Here is a 19,802-nt window from a genome sequence, read left to right as displayed (position 1 = left end):
TATGCAAAAAAACCCACCCTGTATATATTTTTATATGTGTATATATGCACATGTAATAACACAGTTATAATATACATAATATAAAATATATAATATATAATATATTATGTATTATATATTATGTATAACATAGGATATAGTATATAATATATATTATGTATATTATATAATATATAAAATATAATATATATTATATATAATTTATAATATATTTAATATATTATATACAAACCGTGTGTGTCTATGTATTTATATGTACACCAGTGTATATATACTGTATGTGTGTTTATATGTAAATATATATACATATATATAATGCAGGTATGTATTTTTAAATATATGTATTTTATATATATTTTACATATATGTAATTTATATATGTATATATAGCACATAAAATATATTAAAAATACATATATGCATGTATAAAATATATAACATACATCTATGAAATAGATATTTATACTTTTATAAATATATGTGTACATATAAATATATTTATATGTATTTACAACCCCTCTGCCTCAAGCCCAAGCAGGGCTGAGCTCTGACTCAACAGAAATATTGGAAATGCTCAGGGGAAAATATCCTTGGAATGCTCGGGGATGGTTGGGAACAGCCAGTCCTGCCCGGGGCTGGAAAACACCGAGGTCACAGAAAACACCGAGCCTGGGCTCCTCCTGCTCATCTCAGACCTTTGGACTTTTCATCTCTTGGAGATTCCTCAGGGTAAATTCCAGGCTCATCACTCGGGAAGAAAACTCCGGCATTGATGGGATTTTTCTGTGCCTCTGGAGCCTCCCCCGATTCTTTATTTTCTATATTTGGACATGAAACTCCTAAGAATTGATTTTAGGGAATGGGACGTCTCCCCTGGTGCCACCACAGGGGACAGGAGGCACCTGACGTCCCCTGGAGCCCCCCCTGGACACAGAGACCACAGAGCACTCGGAGCAGAACACATTTTATTCCAAAGCTGGAAAAACTGAGCTCTGAACTTTGTCTGGATTTGGCTTCAGGATTGGCAACAGCGAGGGGGCGATCCCATGGGGCTGCAGCAGCACATCCCATTCCAGCAGCCCCTGGAAAAACAGGGATGAGACCCCCAGGAAAGCATCCCCAGGGTGGGATGCGCTCCCAGGGTACTCAGGGAGGGAAGGAAGGAGCTTTGTCCTCACTTTTCCCCTTTTCCTGCTGCTTCCAGACCCAAGGCTCAGCTCTTCCTCCCCGAAACGGGGATGTTCTGCTGCAGGCACCTCGGGATGAAGCTGGAATTTGGGGTTGGCATGGGATCTAAGCTGCTTTGGCCGTCCCAGTTTGGCGTGGGATTCACCCTGACTCCCACAAAACGGACACAAGGAATCCGAGCCAGGAAAAACCCCAGCAGGATTTGGGGTGGATCAAGCCGGAAATTTGGCCCCGGGGGGAGCTCTCAGAGGGGCTCAGCATCATCCAACAGCGAAGATGAGGACGGCTGAAGCTTCTGGAGAGCTCCAGAGTCGCCAGCCTTTGGAGTGGGGACGTCAGAGCATCCGTGTCACCACCATGGCGAGGAAATCCTCGTAGCTGAGGCGGACGTTCCCCACCATGGCCGTGTCCTTCTCCCGGAAGGCGTCGGTGAGGCTCTGCAGCTGCATGCAGATGTGGATGAACCGGTCCAGTTGGACACTGGGATTGGGGGAACGCTGGGCGTACCGGGCCAGCAGCAGCTGGCTGAACTGGGGGCTCAGGTTGTAGCCCATCTGGGAGAAAGCTGGGAGGAAGAAAAACTCGGATTCAACCTTCCCAAATGGAGAGGGAGTGGCTGTGTCCTCCTGCCCCGTGCCCCACACACCCCATCTCCCACTCCCACCACCCTTCCCACACTTCCCACTCAGGGTGTGCACAGGCAGGGCTCTCCAGAGGAATCAAGCCACAAATTCCAGGCATTTTTCCCTTTCACACACACCCAAGGGCTCCTCCCCAAAAACCAGGCTCCAGCCACTCATCGTTAAGGGGGAATTCTGAACTTCCTGAAGGAACTTTGTGCCCCACCCCTGCTGCAGCTCATCACCTCCTGTCCCCTGAGAAGCTCCTGGTTTATCCCGTGGACAATTCCCAAGGAAACCTCCCAGGACCTCAGAGCCCTCCAGCCTGGCTGCAGGGACCACTCCAGCAGGAATTCCAGTTCCCAGCTGGGAACAGAGCCTGGCAGTGCTTATGGGGAGGGCCTGGAGGGGCCAGGCTGGTGGCTGTGCCCCTCTCCCACCTTGCTGGAGCTCGCTGAAGCTGATGGAGCCGGACTGGTCCCGGTCATACTGCTGGAAGAGGCTCCTCCACTGCTGGATGAAGCGCAGCAGGGCGGAGAAGCCGTAGACGTCGATGCGCCCCGACCGCGTCTTGTCAAACATGTCTGGGCAGGGAGGAGGGAGTGGAAAAGCTGCAGAAACTTCCAGGGAGCTCGGGATCCACGCCGTGGCTCCCTGGAATCCTGCTCTGATCCCAAAAATCCCCCTCGCCAGGACTGCAATCGTCCAGGACCATTCAAGCCCCAAGGCTGGTAAGAATCGGCATCAAAAGCTGAGGTTTGGGCAAGCTTTGGGTGAATCTCTGCATTTTTTGGGCTTTCCTCCCTTTCCTCCCTGTTTTTCTGGGATCTGGGGCTTGTGCAGAGCTGGGATTTCCTTTCCCAAGCAGGATTTTGGGCCCTTCACCTGTGTCCTGCACCACTGGGAACTGCTTGGTTTGCCTGGCTCCAGCCAGGAACGATACCCAGGGAAAAAGGAGAATTCTGCCAGGATGGGCTTCACCCCAAATCCAACCAAACCAGATGAGAAGAGGGGAAGGAGATCCCAAACTCACTGATCATGAGCAGACAGGTCTCATCGTTGAACGAGGACCAGTTGTTGTTGACCAGAGCCTGTTTCAGCTCCTTGACGGAGATGAACCCGCTGTGATCCGTATCCACCGTCTGGAACCAGGAAAACGCCTCGGGATCCACCCCTGGGGGGGCATTCCCTGCTTGGGGAGAGGCCATCGGAGCTGTCACCTTCCCCTCGGACAGGCCACGGGTGGGGGTGGCTCCCAGGGCCGGGCAGAGCTTCTCCTCCCACGGGATTTACAGCCCGGTAAAATTCCCCGGGAGAACGGGGCAGGAAGGGCTGGGATGGGCACGGAGCAGCTGGAGCCGGGAATGGGCTGGGAACCGGAGCCTGGTGGAGCTCTGGGGTGGACAGGGAGCCACGGTGCTGCCCCACAAAGCCGGCAGCGCCGGGAGATTGGTGTGGGGTGAAAGTTTTAGGGCTGCCTGGCACTTCCTCTTCCTCTCCTTTTTCTTTTTCCTCCTCCCCTTCCTTCTCCTCCCTCTCCTCCTCCTCCAGGATTTCAAAATAATAAACCGGGACACCCAATTTCATCCTCGTGGTGGCTTCTGCTGAGCTGGGGACCCCCTCAACCCCCACCCGGGCACGGGGTGGGGACTCCCCAGCCCCCCGACCCCGCACCGGGCTGGGAACCCCATCACTCCCCGCCTTGTCCCGGTACCGGAGACCCCCGCACTCACCTCCCGGGGCCGGCCCGCCGTAGGGCCCGGGCTGGGGACCGCCGTAGGGGCCGCCGTAGGGACCCCCGGGCGGGGGGTGCCCGTAGGGTCCCGGGGGTGGCCCCCCGCCGTAGGGAGCCCCGGGGTAGGGCCCGACCGGGGGGGGCTGTCCTGCGCCGGGGTAGCCCTGGGGAGGGGACAGAGCCGGTGTGAGGCGGGCACCGGACACCGGGCACCGGGATGGGCGCGGGGACGGAGCTGGTGTCGCTCACCCTGGAGACCCTGCGCGCCTCCCCCGGTCCGACCTCCGGACCAGCCCCCGGTCCGAACCCCGCCCTGGTCACATCCCGGTCCCGATCCCGATCCCGGTCACGGTCCCGACCCCGATCCCGATTGCGGTCACGGTCCCAATCCCGGTCACAGTCCGGATCGCCGTCACGGTCCCGATCACACTCCCGATCCCGGTCACAGTCCCAGTCCCGGTCACAGTCCCAATCCCTGGTCCCTGGTTCCCGGCGTCGCTCCGGGTTCCGGTCCCTCTCCCCGGTCCCACTCTCCGCTGCCCCTCCGGTTCCGCTCCCCGGTCCCCATTCCCTGCCCCCGGTCCCGGTCGGGGTCCCTGCCGCCCCTCCCACTCCTCCGGTCCCGGTCCCAGTTCCCGTTCCCCGCCGCCGCTCCCGGTCCCGGTCCCGGTCCCGGTCCCGATCCCGATCCCGATCCCGATCCCGATCCCGGTCCCGATCCCGGTCCCGGTCCCGGTCCCCGTCCCGGTCCCGCACCTGCCCCGGGTACGCCATAGCGGGTCTTCCGCCCCGGCCACGCCTAGATGACGTCACACAACCGCCACGCACACATTGGCTACGGTTGCCGGTGACCACGCCCCTGGGCGGGGCGAAGGCAGAGCGGTGACGCGCGGGAAGCGCGCGCCCGAGGGAGGCCTTAAAGCGGCAACGGCGCCTGGGCGGGGTGGGGCCCACCGGGAGCGGGGATAGCGCCAGGAGGAACCCAGGAGCGGGGCTGGAATTCCCCGGGAGATCAGCCGGGATCAGCCCGGGAATGGGGCTGGCGACCCCACAAAATGAGGGCTGGGATTCCCCTGGCAGTAGGACCGAGATCCCTCCAGGAGCAGGACTGGGATGGCAAAATTTTCTGGGATTCCAGAAAATCCAAGAGCAGGGCTGGGGTCAGCCTGAGAGTAGGGCTGGTATCTCCACAAGACCACGGGAATTAGTTTGGGATTCCTCCAGAGGCAAGGCTGGGATCCCACCCATCCCAGATCTGGAACCAGGGCTGGGATGCGCTGGGATGAGAGCGGGATCTCCCCAGGAACGGCGCTGGGATACCCTCAAATCACAGCTGGGATTGCCCTGAGACAGCACCAGGATCCCCTGGCATGAGGACTGGCACTCCCCCATCCATCCCAGGGAGCTCAGGGTCACCATGTCCCCAACCAGAGTGGCCCAAGAACCAGCCCGAGCAGCATCCCTTGGTGACAGGGTGGGGATAGGGTGATGACAGGGCTGGGGACAGGCAGGGGACAGGCAGGGGAGGAGGCACAGACCCACCCGTGTCCACTCACAGGTGTATTTTCGGGGCAGGATCCACCCGCCCCTGTCATTGCCATAGAGCTGTACAAGCCCTGAGCCCCCCACCATGGGGACAGGGTGGTGACAGGGCTGGGGACAGGCAGGGGATGAGACACAGACCCACCCGTGTCCACTCACAGGTGTATTTTTGGGGCAGGATCCACCTGCCCCCACCATTGCCTGTACAAGCCCCGAGCCCCCCACCACGGGCACGGCCCCGGCACAGTGGGGGAACAACATGAACAATATTAACAGCAAATCTGGGGGGGCTCGGGGGGCACGGGGGGCTCAGCCAAAGGGACCCTTGACGTTCTTGGGCTGGAAGAGCGGCTGCTCCATGGGCACAGCCCCCAGGCACTCGGCAGGGCTGCAGTGCCCCGTCTTGCCCGGCTGCCCCGTGGCACCGGGAGGGCCGGGGATGCCGGGGATGCCCTGCTGCCCCACGGGGCCCGGGGGACCCATCTTGCCGTAGCCTGGTGGCCCTTGGGGACCTGGAAGAGATGGAGCGAAAGAAAAGTGGGGTGACACGGTGAGGGGGTGGCAGCAAAGGTCAGGGTGGGGCTGGGGGCCAGGCAGAGGGAGGGGGCTCACCTGGGGGTCCCGGGGGGCCGCTGTCCCCCATCAGCCCCACGCCCTTCTCGCCTTTCTCTCCTTTGGCACCCGGCTCACCTGGGGGAGAGGTGGAGGGAGAGGAGGGGTGAGAACCTGGCACAGCCACAGCATCCCAGTGCCAGGGACACCGGGAACAGCCCAGGGACACTGGGAATGAACTGGGGACACTGGGAACAGCCCTGGGACACTGGGAATGAACTGGGAACACTGGGAATGAACTGGGGACACTGGGAACAGCCCTGGGACACTGGGAATGAACTGGGGACACTGGGAGTGAACTGGGGACACTGGGAACAGCCCTGGGACACCAGGAGCATCCAAGGGACACTGGGAACAGCCCAGGGACACTGGGAATGTCCTGGGGACACTGGGAATGAACTGGGGACACTGGTAACACCCAAGGGACATTGAGAACATGATGGGGACACTGGTAACATGCTGGGGACACTGGGAGCACCCAGAGACATTTGGAACACTCCAGGGACATCGAGAACAGGAGATAACAGGAACACCCCAGGGACACTGAGAAATATCCCAGGGACATGGGGAAGGTCCTGGGAGCACTGGAAACACCCCAGGGACATCAAGAACACGGTGGGGACACTGGGAACAGCCCAGGAGCACTGGGAACATCCTGGGGACACCAGGAACACCACAGGGACACCGGGAATGCCCCAGGGACATCGAGAACATGATGGGGACAGCAGGAACACCACAGGGACACCGGGAATGCCCCAGGGACATCGAGAACATGATGGGGACAGCAGGAACACCACAGGGACACCGGGAATGCCCCAGGGACATCGAGAACATGACGGGGACAGCAGGAAATCTTTGGGGACAGCAGGAACACCACAGGGACACCGGTGACGCCCGGGGAGCAGCGCGTACCCCGCATGCCCGGCACGCCCTGCCGCCCCTCTCTGCCGATCTGCCCCGGCAGCCCCGGGGAGCCGGGGGGTCCCGGCCGGCCGGGCAGCCCGTCCTTGCCGGGGGGACCGGGCCTGCCCGGGGACGCCACCATCTCCACCGGGAAGTGCAGCCGGGAGGTGTAATACGCCATCCGCTCTACGGGGACAAAAACGGGGACAAAAACCGAGCTCAGCCAGCGGGGACATGGCGGGGACAGGGTGGGGACACGGGGAGGGTCACCACCCCCCGCCCCGTTACCATCAAACATCTTGTTCAGCTCCTGGCGGATGAAGCGCTTGACCTCGTCGTAATTGACCACGTCTCCCTGTGGGGACACGAGGGGACACGCCAGGGGACACGCCAGGAGCACAGGAGGGGACACTCAAGGGGACACGCCAGGGGACACACGAGGGGACACACAAAGGGACATGCAAGGAGACAGGTGAGGGGACAGGTGAGGGGACACGAGGGGACACGGCCACCAGGCCCGCCACAGGGACATCATCCTGCCCCCCAGCACGGCCACCCACTGTCCTTACCATCATGCCCGGGGGTCCCGGCAGGCCGGGGCTGCCCGCGGGGCCCGGCGAGCCCGGGGGTCCCCTCTCCCCCGCGGGTCCCCGCGGCCCCACCAGCCCCATGGAGCCGCTTTTGCCCGGCCCCCCAGGCATTCCAGCTCTGCCCTTCTCCCCGGGGTAGCCGCGCTCGCCGGGAGCTCCAGCGTCACCCTGCGGATGGGAAAGGTCAGTCCTGGTGTGCCGGGACAGCTGCGGTGGCCCTGGTGGCACTGCCAGGTGTCACAGCCTCACCTTCTGTCCGGCTGGGCCCGCAATGCCCGGTTTTCCTGGGGGTCCCTGGAAAACAGGAGCAGTGTGACAGGGATGTGACCCCACCCAGGCCAGGGGGTGACAAAATCTGTGTCCAGCAGGGCAGAAAGGCTCCAGAGAACCCTGCTCACCTCCTTCCCAATGGGTCCGTCTGGTCCCTGCTCTCCCTACGGGGACAAAGAGGGGCAGCGTGAGGTGGTGACACCACGGGGCCACCCCCGAGGTCCCCACACTCCAGGGTACAGGGTCCTGCTGTGCTCACCGGTGGTCCTGGGTGTCCCGGGGGTCCCGGCTGTCCTGGCATTCCCGGCAGACCCCGCTCGCCCACGGAGCCACGCTCACCCTTCAGCCCCTGTGGGGAGGAGGGATCGGGAGCACCAGGGGCACCGGATCAGGAGATCCCAAATCCCCAAATCCCCACCCCAAAGCTCCAGTCCTGGCTGTACTCACCACCCCAGCCAGGCCAGCGGGCCCTGGCTGTCCTGGGCTGCCAGGGGGACCCTGGGGACAGAGACAGGGGGGTCAGCTGGGGGTCACAGGTGGTGTCCCCAAGGGATCCCCCCATGATGGGGGCAGCAACTTACGATGAGCCCTGGGGGTCCCTGCCGGCCTTGGGGTCCCATGGGTCCGGGGTCACCCTGAGGAAGGCAAGGTGAGGAGGAGGAGGAAGAGGGGATGGTGGCAAGGGGGTGCCAGGGGTCACCCAGGCCTCGCTCACCTCAGCTCCCGGCCGGCCCGCGCTGCCCGGGGGGCCGGGTTTGCCACAGTCACCCTAAAAGGAGAAGGGACAGTGAGGGGAGTCCTGGCCAGGCCTGAGGTCCCTGCGGATGTCACCAGGCAGTATCACCAGGGCTCACCTTCGGTCCTGGCAGCCCTGGGTGTCCTGTCTTGCCCTTGAAGCCCTGGAGAGAGAAAAGAGCTGGGTGGGGGTGCCAAGGGGATGCCCGGTGACCCTGACCCTGCAGTGCTGGTCCAGGGCCACCACCCTGAGCTCGGTGTCAGCAGGAACATGACAGGGGACAGTCCTGGCTCAGGGGAGCCTGGCTTGGCTGGAGGGACATGCCAGGCATGGAGCACTAGGGAGAGGTGACAAGGAGGGCTGTCACTCACCGGAGGACCCATCATCCCTGGTGGCCCGGGGGGACCGGGGTCACCCTGGGGACAGAGAGAGACAGGAGGGGTTGGGGGTGTCCTGGGGGGTGCAGGGTGGCTGCCCCCCACCCAAACCCAGCCTCACCCTCAGCCCTGGCTTGCCATCCTTGCCATCCAGTCCTTCCAAGCCAGCAGGGCCCTGTGGGGACAAGGTGACAGTGACAGAGGGAGGGTGGCATTGGGGAGCTCTGGGGGTGCCTGAGGGACTTGCTCAGGGCACCCCAGGCCATGGGAACAGATCCCAGGAATGGGAACACATCCCTGGGAGTGGGAACCGATCCCTGGGGATGGGAACTGACCCCAGGGAATGGGAACAGGTCCTTGGGGATGGGAACAGATCCCTGGGGATGGGAACAGATCCTTGGGAATGGGAACAGGTCCTTGGGAGTGGAAACAGACCCCAGGGAATGGGAACAGGTCCTTGGGGATGGGAACAGGTCCCTGGGGATGGGAACAGCCAGTGTTGCTCCCAGGAGCACCTGAGGGTGACACATGGGGGGGTCATACCTGGATTCCGGGGGGTCCGGGGGGCCCGGGGGGCCCTGGCATCCCCGTGGGGCCCCGCATGCCCTCGCTGCCCTGCAAGAGCCACAGGAGGTCACAGGCAGGGCCACCAAAGCCGGTCCCAGCCCGAGGGACAGGCGGGGACAGCACGGAGCCACTGCCCGGTGGCACCTGCAGCACTCACCTTCTCTGAAGGTGGCACTCACCTTCTCTGCCACAGGCCCTGGTGGCCCGGCTGGACCAACCTTTCCTGGGAAACCAGGAGGGCCCTAGAGAGGAGAGGGGTGCTGAGTGAAGGGGGATCCCAGCCCATAAATCCCGCTCTTTCCCGGCTTGATTTTATGGGATTGATCTGGGGCTGCTCCCTGCTCCTCAGCCCACTCGTGTCCCCCTCGTGGAACCCCCTGTCCCCATCCCTGGTGCTGTGGGGACACGGGGACACACAGCCAGGAATGAGATCTATCTCCCAGGGTGCTGGAATTCCCAGTAGGATTTACTCAGAATTCTCAATGGAGTGCACTCAGAATTCCTGGTGGGATTTATTCAGAATTCCTGGTGGGATTTATTCAGAATTCCCAGCAGGATGTACTCAGAATTCCCAGCAGGATTTACTCAGAATTCCCAGTGGGATTTACTCAGAATTCCCAGTGGGATTTACTCAGGATTCCCAATGGTGTCTACTCAGAATTCCCAGTGGGGTTTACTCAGAATTCCCAATGGGGTTTACTCAGAATTCCCAATGGGGTTACTCAGAACTCCCAGTGGGGTTTACTCAATTCCCAGTGGTATTTACTCAGAATTCCCAGTGGGATTTACTCACCGGTGGTCCCGGGAAGCCAGGCTGGCCCTGGAAACCCTGAGGAGAGACAGGAGCTGAGCTGGACCCCACAGCCCATGGAGCGGGGGGCTCCTGGGGGTCCTGTCCCCTTTGGGGACACTCACCTGGTCCCCCTTCTCTCCGGCGCTTCCTGGCAGCCCACGCTCACCCCTGGGACCCTGCAAAGAGATGGGATGGGGTGGTGGGAGCACCCCAAAACCCCCCCAGCCACCCCCCTCCCTCCCCACAGCCCCCGGGGGGGGCACCTACCGCTGGCCCCACGGGACCGGGCAGCCCATCCATGCCGGGGGGTCCCTGGGAAGGACGGGAATGGGATCAGGTGGAGGCGGATGGGAGGTGCCAGCCCCGGTGCCCACGGAGAGGGGGCACCTGGGGGAGCCCCCGGCCCCACTGCCCCCAGAGCGGGGCCCTGAGGGACTCACCAGCTCCCCTTTCTCGCCGGGGGGACCCACGTAGCCTCGCTCGCCTTTGATGCCCTGGGAGGGGAGGGACAGGGGTGGGAATGTGGGGCATGGGGGGAATTTGGGGCATGGGAGGGATTTGCGACATGGGGGGAATTTGGGGTACAGGTGGGATTTGGAGCATGGGTGGGATATGGGGTATGGATGTGATTTGGGGCATGGGTGGGATTTGGGGCATAGGTGGAATTTGGGGTACGGGTGGGATTTGGGATATGGGAGGAATTTGGGGTATGGGTGGGATATACAGTATGGGTGGGATTTGGAGTACAGGTGGGATATGGGGTATGGATAGGATATGGGGCATTGGATGGGACATGGGACACAGGTGGGATTTGGGGCATGGATGGGATTTGGGACATGGGTGGGATTTGGGGTACAGGTGGGATATGGGGCAGGGATGGGATATGGGGCACGGATAGGACATGGCACAGGGATGGGATATGGGGCAGGGATGGGATATGGGGCATGGATTGGCACAGGGATGGGATATGGGGCAGGGATGGGATATGGGGCATGGATAGGACATGGCATAGGGATGGGATTTGGGGCAGGGCTGGGATTTGAGGCCGGGTTGGGGCATGGGGGCTGGCAGGGGCTGCCTGGTCCCCCCAGTACTCACAGGAAGGCCGGGGGGCCCCGTGGCCCCGGGGTATCCAGGTTGTCCTGGAGGTCCCTGTGTGTGAGGATGACATTGAAGCACCTGCAGCACCCCGGCCAGGTGCCACCCCACGGGCCACCAGTGTCCCCCTGTCCCCTGGTCCCACAGCACTCACCGGCTCCCCCTTGGCTCCAGCCAGCCCGGCAGGGCCACGCTCCCCTTGCAGACCCTTGGTGGGGAGAAGAGAGGAGATGCAGGGGGGTCCTCCCAGAGCCCCTCCCAGGGCTGTGCCCACCTGGCAGCAGGACCTGGGCACAGCCCGTGGGCTCGGTGACCTCTGCCAGCCTGCTGGGACCTGCCTGGGCTCCCTCCACCCCTGCGGGCACCGGGGTGGGTGCCCAGGCGTGGTGGGGATGCTCAAACCCTGGTGCCATGGAAATGCCAGCCCTGGGGGGGCTGTGTGGGGTGCCCAGGTCTGGCTGCAGCCCTCAGCTCCAGCCTGGTGCCCCCCGTCCTCCCAGGGTGACACAGGGACAGCCTGGGGCGCCACGGGGTGGGTTAGTGGGGTGATGTGGCACCGAGGGGACAGAGAAGGACAGGACACGCTGGCACACCGCAGAGCACGGCCCACAGAGAGCCCCAGAGAGGCCCTGGGGTGACGGTGACATTAGTGGACGAGGGGACACGAGCAGGAGCGCGGGATCCTCCGAGAGCCACCGGCACAGCCCCGCCACCGGCTCCTGTGGGCAGTGAGCAGGGGGCAGCAGGAGGGTGGAGATGGAGGTGCAGGGGAGGATGAGGATGGAGATGAAGATGAAGATGGAGATGGAGGTGAGGATGAAGATGGAGATGGAGATGGAGGTGGAGGTGAGGATGAGGATGGAGATGAAGATGGAGATGGAGGTGGAGACCGAGTGACCACACAGGAGTGACCAGAGGAGGAGCTCAGGCCACACACGGGATCCTCCTGGTGTCCCTGGTGGCCATCAGGGGAGCTGTGACAGGGTCACCTGGCCCAGGTGGCACCTCCCTGGAGCCACACCAGCTCCCGCGGTGCCGAGGGGACCCAGCAGGTGGCGAGTGCCACCACCAGGTCCCTGAGCTGAGGAAGATCATGCCCAAATCATCCCAGACAAATCCGGGCCCGCCGGGACCCCCTGCTTTGGGATGGAGGAGCAGGAATGGTGGGATGGAGATGGAGTGGAAGGGGAGGCGCAGCTGTGCTGGGCTGTCCCCAGCAGGGACAGGGACAGGGGACACAGCCAAACCAAGCGGCAGCGACACAAGGGGCACAGAGCGGAGCCGTGCTGGGTTCTTACGGGCAGTCCGGGGGCGCCCGGCGTTCCGGGAAAGCCTGGGGGGCCCTGAGGGGAGAAACAGGGAGGTCACAGCTTGGAAAAGGAGCTGGGGAGCCTGGCCTGAGCCCTGGGGGTGCCACAGAGCTCCTGCTCCACCTCCGGGCTGGCAGCAGCGTCACCTCCTTCTCCAGCCTCCCTGGGGACATCCGTGGGGACATCCGTGCCGTGCCATGTCACACCTCACCACGGCCATGGCCCTCTGCCTCAGGGCAGGGTGCCAGGTCCCTTTGGCAACCTTTGCTTTGAGGGGCTCTGAGCCCCCCAGACCCCCCCAGCCCGGGCAGGGGTACTCACAATGGGTCCGGGTGGTCCTGGGGGTCCACGCAGCCCTGGGGAGCCCTGAGGTGGGGATGGAGGTGCCAGGTGTGACCACCGAGGTGGGGACAGCACCACGGGACGTGGCACAGCGCCCAGGAAGGGCTGGGCTGGCCGGCGAGGATGGGTCGGGGCTCACCCACCTGCTCTCCTCGCTCTCCTGGCATCCCCGGCGCTCCCGGCAGCCCGGGGTGACCCGCGCAGTCAGGGCTGTCACCCTGCGGAGGGTGGGGACACGTCAGGACACCGGGATGGCGCTGCCACCCACGCTGAGCCCTGCCAAGCCTCCCCCAAAGCCCCCACGGTGCTGGGTGCCCGGCAGGGGCCGTCCCTGGGCACCAGGACTGGTTAAACAATTTAATTCTTGCCACTCACCCGCGCCTCCTCCGCTCGCGGGAACTGCGCAAGGCACTGCAAGAGAGCCCCGGAGTCACCCAGCGCGACAAAGGATCCGCCTGTCCCTCCTCCCTGGCATCCTCACTGGGGCTGTGCCCACGCTCCCAGAGGGGCCAGTGTCCCCAGAGGGCGGCACTTCCCCCAAATCCCACCAAATCCAATTCCCCGGTGTCGCAGACACGTTTGATGAAAAATCTTTCTGCCAGGATTTTTTTTTTCTCCTGAGAAGCTGAGAGGCCTCAGGAACAAAATGCAAACAATGGTTATCTGCTGCTGTGGAATGCAGCAGGTGCATCTGGGATTGGGCTCATGTGGTTGTTTCTAATTAATGGCCAATCACAGCCCAGCTGGCTCGGACTCTCTGGTCAGTCACAAGATTTTATTATCATTCTTTTCTATTCTTAGCCAGCCTTCTGATGAAATCCTTTCTTCAATTCTTTTAGTATAGTTTTAATATAATATATATCATAAAATAATAAATCAAGCCTTCTGAAACATGGAGTCAAGATTCTCATCTCTTCCCTCATCCCCATCCCCTTTCTCCCCCTCCACCCCAACTGCCACCAAATCCAATTCCCTGGGACTTGGGGGCATCTCTCCAACCCCACCCCGCACATCCTGGCACCCAAATCCCCACTCAGAAACTCACCCTGGCACAGTTCTCGCTGCCAGGGGCGCCTGGCATGCCCCCATCCCCTTTCTCCCCCTCCACTCCCTCGGGAGCTTCCAGGGCTGCCTGCAGCTGGGCACAGTCCCCGCAGAGAGTCTGGAAAAGGGGGGGGAAAGGGGAGTCAGGGGGTGCCCTGAGGGGTCCCCAAAGGCAGGAGGGTGACCCCGTCCCCACCCTCTCACCTTCAGCACCTCGATGTTCCTCTCAGCCATGACGGCCAGAGGTCCCTGGAAGAGAGGGAGGGAGGGATGGAGGGAGGGATTGTCCCCGCCATGGGGACAGGGGGACATTGCCACGGGAATTGCCACCACCTACCAGGTCTCCAGCCGGTCCAGGCAGTCCGGGCAGGCCATTGTGTCCTGGCATTCCCTAAATCCCAGGGGAATATTCAAACCCTGCCCTGAAAGCTCAGGATGGGCCCCGCTCCCCTCTCCCAGCGCTCACCTGGCGACCGGGGGCACCGGGCGGCCCGGGGGGACCAGGAGCTCCAGGAGGGCCCTGAAAGACCCCAAAAACCAATCAGAGAGGGGTGAGGGGTGAGGGGTGAGGGGGTGGCAGGGGTGGCACCGACCTGAGGGCCAGGCTGGGGCTGCCAGGACATCCCAGTCCATAATCCTGGTGCTCCCTGGGGGCGAGAGAATCCCAGAGGGTGAAATGGGGCTGGGGGTGCCCATGAGGGTGGCACGGTGCCAGGGGGGTGACACTCACCGGCATCCCATTGTAGCTGGGGTCCTGGCGGGGGCTGGAGGGGCAGGAGCACTCGCCAGGGTCTCCCTGTGGGCACAGGGGGTGAGGGCAGGGCGGGTTTGGGGTGGCACGGGGGGCACGGCTCCACCCAGACACCCCCACTCACCTTCTCTCCCTGGGCACCCTTCTCCCCCTGCCAGAGGGAAACAGAGATGGGTGTTAGGACATTAATTAATGGCCAATCACAGTGAGGGCAACCCCCAGTGCCCCCCTGATGCAGACACATTTTATGAAAAATCCCTTTCCTTAGGATTTTTTCTCCTGAGAAGCTGAGAGGCCTCAGGAACAAAATGCAAATAATGATTATCTGCTGCTGTGGAATGCAACAGGTGCATCTGGGATTGGGCTCATGTGGTTGTTTCTAATTAATGGCCAATCACAGCCCAGCTGGCTTGGACTCTGTCTGAGACACAAGCCTTTGTTATCATTCTTTCTTTTGCTATTCTTAGCCAGCCTTCTGATGAAATCCTTTCTTCTATTCTTTTAGTATAGTTTTTCTATTCTTTTAGTATAGTTATAATATAATATAATATAATATAATATAATATAATATAATATAATATAATTTATATTATATTATATTATATTATATTATATATTATATTATATATTAAATATATTATATTAAATATATGATATATAAAAATTATATATTATATATAAGTCTATAATATTATTATAGAATTATATATGTATTATAATATATATTAAATATATATTAATATATTATATTAATATATTATATTATATATTATATATATATCTATTTAATATGATATATATCATAAAATAATAAATCAAGCCTTCTGAAACATGGAGTCAGATCCTCGTCTCTTCCCTCATCCAGGGACCCCTGTGACCACTGTCACACCCCCCACACCCCTGGCACCCCCTCCTGGCACCCCCCTCACCTACCGGCTGCCCGCTGGAGCCAGGGAGCCCCCGCTGCCCCTCGGGGCCCTGCGAGGAAGAGGAGGGTGAGGGAAGTGCCTGGCTGCACCAGGATCAAGGTGCCAGCAGGGTGGCACTGCCCACCCCCAGGGCGGGACCTACCGGTGGCCCTGTGACGCTGCTCCCTGGTGGCCCAGGGGGTCCCGTGGCACCTTTGGGGCCCGGAGAGCCCTGCAGAGGAAGGACAGCAGGAATGGGGAGCACGGGTGTTGAAGATTGTAATGCAAGATGTTTTCTATTACCATCTGCATGGCAGATTGCCTTGGTCAAGTGGGCAGTTTGCCTTATCTCTCTCTGAGTGACCACAATCACTCCTCCCTCGGGAGGGGACACCTGCTGATAAGAGCTATGGAATGTCCCTGCATGGCTGAGAAGAACTACAGCATCCCATTGGCAGATGGGAGCCCAGAGGGAGGAGCCAAGCATTCCTACCTGGATAGAATCTGGAGATTTCAAACATTCCTACCTGGATATAACCTGGAGATTTCAAACATTCCTACCTGGATAGAATCTGAGATTTCGAACATTCCTACCTGGATATATTCTGGAGATTTCAAACATTCCTACCCGGATAGAATCTGGAGATTCTGGAACACCAGCACAGCTTTTCTGCACTGGATTGCCCAGAGGAACAGCAGCTGCCTCTTGCCCTGGATCTGCAGAGGCAGAGACTGCACCTTTCTCCAGGATCCCTGCTCCAGCAGAACCAGCCCTGGCACTGCAGGAGGGCTGAGCCACAATTCCAATGGTTCTGCTGCCAACAGCCTGACCCACAGGGTGTCAGGCTGGGCTCTGACTCTGGCACTGTTGGTTTAGTTCACTGCATTGTTTATTTTATCCTTTTATTTTTTTCTTTTCCCTATTAAAGAACTGTTATTTCCTGCTCCCATATTTTTTGCCTGAGAGCCCCTTAATTTAAAGTTTATAGCAATTCAGAGGGGTGGGGAGGGTTCACATTCTCCATTTCAGGGGAGGCTCCTGCCTTCCTGTGTGAGACAGGAGACACACCGAGGGCACACCAAGGGCTGGGGGACTCTCCCTTACCTTGGCACCTTTCTCTGCTGCCATCCCCGGGGGTCCCTGCGGTCCTGGGGGGCCCTGGGGGCAGGACAGGGTGTTGGTTCCCCCCCCATGGCGGGGACAATGCTGTCCCCAGAGCCACCACAAGGCACACAGAGGGCTGGCAGGGGTGTGACCCCATCAAACAGGGCTGAGCACCCCAAAAGCCCACCCCAAACTCTACTCACAGGGGGTCCGGGGGGTCCGGGGGGTCCGGGGCTCCCGGGGTCTCCCTGGGGAAAGCAGAGGGTGTGAAAGGCACCAGAGCCACCCGGCAGGGGACAGCAGGGGACAGCACAGGCACCCCAAAACCCACCTGTGGTCCTGGCTGGCTGATCCCCCGAGGTCCTGGCTCACCCTATGGACACAGAGAGGCACTGAGCTGTCCCCAGGACCCCACTGGGGACACAGAGGGGACGCTGAGCTGTCCCCAGCACCCCACCCCTGCACCCCACTCACCTGCAGCCCCTTGGGCCCGGCAGGACCCGGCACCCCTGGCAGCCCCGGCTTGCCCTAAAACACAGCAGGGTCACCCCGAGGGCACGGTGCCAGGGGCTCTGTGGCCATGGGGAGGGGACACTCACGGGTCTGCCAGGCTGCCCGATGCCCGGTGGGCCCTGCTCCCCTTTGGGCCCAGCTTTTCCCGGGATGCCCACAGCTTTTCCTGGGATGCCCTTGGCGTCCAGGAGGTGCCCAAGCATGGCGGGGTGAGGCTCACATGGTTCTCCCTGCAGGGAGGGGACAAGAGAGTGACAGAGGGGTGGGTGGCACTGCAGGGACAGGGTCCAGCTGCCCAGAGTTGGGGCTGTCCTCACCTTGTCACCTTTAGGACCGGCTGGTCCCCTGATGCCAGGCTCACCCGCCAGCCCCGGGACACCGGCCATGCCCGGCGTGCCCGGGTCCCCCGGGCTGCCAGCGTCACCCTGGCAAAGAGAGGGGACAAAGGTGGCGTGGGGAGGGAGGGGACACACGACACACAGAGGTCACAGTGCCCTCTGTCACCGCTGAGCCACCCCGAGCCCCTCTGCTCACCTTCTGTCCCTTGTCACCGGCCTCGCCAGGTCTGCCCTGGGGAAACGCAACAAGGGGTCAGGGTGGGGCATCCCCCCCAAAAACGGGCACGGGGGGCACGGGGGGCACTCACCGCTCTGCCCGGGGGGCCAGCAGGACCCATCTCACCCGGTGGCCCCGGCACTGCCACCACTGTCGCTGTCCCTTGGAGGGCTTGAGGGGTGGGAGGGCACTGCCCGCATTGGTCACCCTGCAGGGGGACATCCTGGCTGGGAGGTGGCCTTGGGGACCTGGACACGGCCCCCTGACCTCCCCAGCCCAGATTTCAGCAGGGACAGGGCAGGGACAGGGCAGGGACAGAGCAGGGACAAGGCAGGGACAAGGCAGGGACAGAGCAGGGACAGGGCAGGGACAGAGCAGGGACAGAGCAGGGACAGAGCAGGGACAAAGCAGGGACAGGGCAGGGACAGGGCAGGGACAGAGCAGGGACAGGGGTGTCCCCAGTGCTACACCCACCTTCTCTCCCTTGAGCCCCCTCACACCTGGGTCTCCCTTCTCTCCTGGCATTCCCTGCACGGAGAATCCACAGCACAGGTGACACCACGGTCCCCAAAACTCAGCTCTGACCCCCCCGGTCCCCCCCACAGTGTCCCCACTCACCGGCCTGCCCGTGGGTCCCACATGGCCACTGTCCCCCTGAAACAGAGCAGGGCCAGGATCAGAATTAGGCTCGGGATCAGCCAAGCCTGGGATGTCCAGAGGGGACAGGGGTCACTCACCTTGTCACCCTTGATCCCGGCCAGCTCGGACAGCCCCTCCTGGCCCTGCTGGACACACGTGTGGTCACTGTCCCGGCACCCAGAGCACCCCAGGTTGTCACCCTGCCCAGGTGACAACACCCAGGTCCCAACCCCAGCCCGGGACAGAGGGGTCCCTCCCCGCCGCTCACCGGCAGCCCCGGCTCCCCCTCGAGGCGCAGCGCGGCGAGGACGCGGAGATGATCGCAGGGCTGGCACGAGTCCCCCTGGTGGGGACAGCAGGGGACAGCTCAGGGGCTGCAGTGGCCGAGCAAGGGGTGGCACGGAGGGTCACACACTCACCTTGTCGCCTTTCATCCCATGGATGCCGGGATCGCCCTGAGAAGGAAAAGCAGGAGATGGGCGCTGCTCGGTGTCCCCCAGGTGGGGACAAGCCAGCCCAGCCAGTGTCACCTACCCTGTCCCCTTTGGGTCCTGCGGGGCCGGGTGTGTCCTGGGAAAGGGGAAACAGAGGGGACATCAGGGATGCTGAGGTGACACCGCTCTGCCCCCCCATCCCCGGGTTCAGACTCACCGAGATCCCGTCCCTGCCGGGCGCTCCGGGCTCCCCCCGCGGCCCCGGCTGGCCGGGAATCCCGGGAATTCCGATGGCACCGAGCATCCCCTCGGTGGGACACGCCTGGCACGGCTCACCCTGCCCGGTGACAGCAGTGACACAGAGCCTGTGGTGGCCCCCAGGACGTCCCAGGCAGCCCCAGGGCCGGGGGATGTGCCCGTGGCCACCGTGTCACCATACCCATGGTGTCACCGTACCCGTGGTGTCACCGTACCCACTGTGTCACCGTACCCACCCTGTCACTGCACCCACCTTGTCTCCTTTCGGCCCCAGTGCTCCGGGGGGACCCTGCAGGAGCAAAGCGGGGACGGGGCTGCTCCAGGGAGGCCACACTGTGCCCCAGCAGTGCCACCCTGCACCCTCAGCGGGGTGATCCCAGCCCCGAGCAATGCTCCCGGTTTTCCCAAAGCTCCCAACTTTTCCCAAAGCCCTCTTGGCTCCTGGTTTTCCAAAGCCCTCTCAGCTCCTGCTTTTTCTAAAGCCCTTTCAGCTCCCTCATTTCCCAAAGCTCTCTCAGCTCCCACTTTTCCCAAGCCCTCTCAGCTCCCTCATTTCCCAAAGCTCTCTCAGCTCCCAGTTTTCCCAAATCCCTCTCAGCTCCCAGTTTTCCTAAAGCCCTCTCAGCTTCTGCTTTTCCCAAATCCCTCTCAGCTCCCACTTTTCCCAAAGTCCTCTCAGTTCCCTCATTTACCAAAGCCCTCTCAGCTCCTGGGCTCTGATCCCAGCCCCTCTCTGGCCAAGCAGCCCCAACCCCGAGCCAAAAACCCGGCCCTGACCCCGGCTTTGGCTCCTGCCTCTGCTACTCACGGGTGTCCCAGGCGATCCTCCGGGTCCAGGAGCTCCCGGGCTGCCCTGGAGCCAGAGATAGGAAATCCTGAGCTCAGCCAGGGGACACCACAGCCCTGGGTGTG

The 19,802-nt window shown here is 61.2% G+C and overlaps 2 protein-coding genes across 5 annotated transcripts in view; both read right to left on the bottom strand.

Annotated features, from left to right (window-relative positions):
- Window positions 1-948: 948 nt before the first annotated feature.
- On the bottom strand, window positions 949-4,400 carry PEF1 (penta-EF-hand domain containing 1). Of its 2 annotated transcripts, none has more exons than XM_071453567.1 (5): window positions 4,300-4,400; window positions 3,542-3,707; window positions 2,842-3,000; window positions 2,249-2,392; window positions 949-1,753 (listed from the first exon to the last, which is right to left on the bottom strand). In XM_071453567.1, the coding sequence occupies exons 1-5, from the start codon at window positions 4,315-4,317 to the stop codon at window positions 1,524-1,526; spliced, it is 717 nt and encodes a 238-aa protein (XP_071309668.1). In that variant the 5' UTR covers window positions 4,318-4,400; the 3' UTR covers window positions 949-1,523. The 2 variants fall into 2 exon arrangements, with proteins under 2 accessions (XP_071309668.1, XP_071309669.1); XM_071453568.1 differs by having other exon boundaries at window positions 2,842-2,997.
- A 690-nt stretch (window positions 4,401-5,090) lies between these two features.
- COL16A1 (collagen type XVI alpha 1 chain) overlaps window positions 5,091-19,802 on the bottom strand; it is a 28,492-nt gene continuing 13,780 nt past the window's right edge. For 2 of the 3 annotated variants that reach the window (XM_071453550.1, XM_071453549.1), the window contains exons 20-71: window positions 19,699-19,743; window positions 19,144-19,179; window positions 18,850-18,969; window positions 18,733-18,768; window positions 18,618-18,653; window positions 18,467-18,541; window positions 18,297-18,344; window positions 18,178-18,213; window positions 18,034-18,087; window positions 17,651-17,767; window positions 17,539-17,574; window positions 17,322-17,429; window positions 17,091-17,234; window positions 16,966-17,019; window positions 16,823-16,864; window positions 16,695-16,739; window positions 16,492-16,545; window positions 15,550-15,618; window positions 15,412-15,456; window positions 14,603-14,629; window positions 14,458-14,523; window positions 14,321-14,374; window positions 14,194-14,247; window positions 14,065-14,118; window positions 13,932-13,976; window positions 13,729-13,845; window positions 13,059-13,094; window positions 12,827-12,901; window positions 12,663-12,707; window positions 12,330-12,374; window positions 11,186-11,239; window positions 11,032-11,085; window positions 10,374-10,427; window positions 10,201-10,245; window positions 10,056-10,109; window positions 9,934-9,969; window positions 9,320-9,382; window positions 9,117-9,188; window positions 8,695-8,748; window positions 8,568-8,612; window positions 8,315-8,359; window positions 8,176-8,229; window positions 8,042-8,095; window positions 7,908-7,958; window positions 7,720-7,809; window positions 7,589-7,624; window positions 7,440-7,484; window positions 7,170-7,358; window positions 6,889-6,955; window positions 6,610-6,786; window positions 5,698-5,775; window positions 5,091-5,597 (exon numbers count right to left, since the gene is read on the bottom strand). In XM_071453550.1, the coding sequence (XP_071309651.1) occupies window positions 5,395-5,597; window positions 5,698-5,775; window positions 6,610-6,786; window positions 6,889-6,955; window positions 7,170-7,358; window positions 7,440-7,484; window positions 7,589-7,624; window positions 7,720-7,809; window positions 7,908-7,958; window positions 8,042-8,095; window positions 8,176-8,229; window positions 8,315-8,359; window positions 8,568-8,612; window positions 8,695-8,748; window positions 9,117-9,188; window positions 9,320-9,382; window positions 9,934-9,969; window positions 10,056-10,109; window positions 10,201-10,245; window positions 10,374-10,427; window positions 11,032-11,085; window positions 11,186-11,239; window positions 12,330-12,374; window positions 12,663-12,707; window positions 12,827-12,901; window positions 13,059-13,094; window positions 13,729-13,845; window positions 13,932-13,976; window positions 14,065-14,118; window positions 14,194-14,247; window positions 14,321-14,374; window positions 14,458-14,523; window positions 14,603-14,629; window positions 15,412-15,456; window positions 15,550-15,618; window positions 16,492-16,545; window positions 16,695-16,739; window positions 16,823-16,864; window positions 16,966-17,019; window positions 17,091-17,234; window positions 17,322-17,429; window positions 17,539-17,574; window positions 17,651-17,767; window positions 18,034-18,087; window positions 18,178-18,213; window positions 18,297-18,344; window positions 18,467-18,541; window positions 18,618-18,653; window positions 18,733-18,768; window positions 18,850-18,969; window positions 19,144-19,179; window positions 19,699-19,743 (3,438 nt within the window). In that variant the 3' untranslated portion in view covers window positions 5,091-5,394. The remainder of the gene's footprint in view (window positions 5,598-5,697; window positions 5,776-6,609; window positions 6,787-6,888; window positions 6,956-7,169; window positions 7,359-7,439; window positions 7,485-7,588; window positions 7,625-7,719; window positions 7,810-7,907; window positions 7,959-8,041; window positions 8,096-8,175; window positions 8,230-8,314; window positions 8,360-8,567; window positions 8,613-8,694; window positions 8,749-9,116; window positions 9,189-9,319; window positions 9,383-9,933; window positions 9,970-10,055; window positions 10,110-10,200; window positions 10,246-10,373; window positions 10,428-11,031; window positions 11,086-11,185; window positions 11,240-12,329; window positions 12,375-12,662; window positions 12,708-12,826; window positions 12,902-13,058; window positions 13,095-13,728; window positions 13,846-13,931; window positions 13,977-14,064; window positions 14,119-14,193; window positions 14,248-14,320; window positions 14,375-14,457; window positions 14,524-14,602; window positions 14,630-15,411; window positions 15,457-15,549; window positions 15,619-16,491; window positions 16,546-16,694; window positions 16,740-16,822; window positions 16,865-16,965; window positions 17,020-17,090; window positions 17,235-17,321; window positions 17,430-17,538; window positions 17,575-17,650; window positions 17,768-18,033; window positions 18,088-18,177; window positions 18,214-18,296; window positions 18,345-18,466; window positions 18,542-18,617; window positions 18,654-18,732; window positions 18,769-18,849; window positions 18,970-19,143; window positions 19,180-19,698; window positions 19,744-19,802) is intronic. The other variant, XM_071453551.1, reaches the window with a different exon arrangement.

This window comes from Agelaius tricolor, unplaced genomic scaffold (assembly GCF_023055355.1).
Source record: "Agelaius tricolor isolate 1412-34295 unplaced genomic scaffold, bAgeTri1.0.p SCAF_36, whole genome shotgun sequence".
NCBI lineage: Eukaryota > Metazoa > Chordata > Aves > Passeriformes > Icteridae > Agelaius > Agelaius tricolor.
This window is presented reverse-complemented; position numbering and strand designations above follow the sequence as displayed.

Coding starts and splice junctions, on each gene's coding strand:
- PEF1 (XM_071453567.1), bottom strand. Junction 2,393..2,841: donor GACCTGTCTGCTCATGATCA/GTGAGTTTGGGA, acceptor CTCCCTGCCCAG/ACATGTTTGACAAGACGCGG. Junction 1,754..2,248: donor CTTCAGCGAGCTCCAGCAAG/GTGGGAGAGGGG, acceptor TCTTCCTCCCAG/CTTTCTCCCAGATGGGCTAC.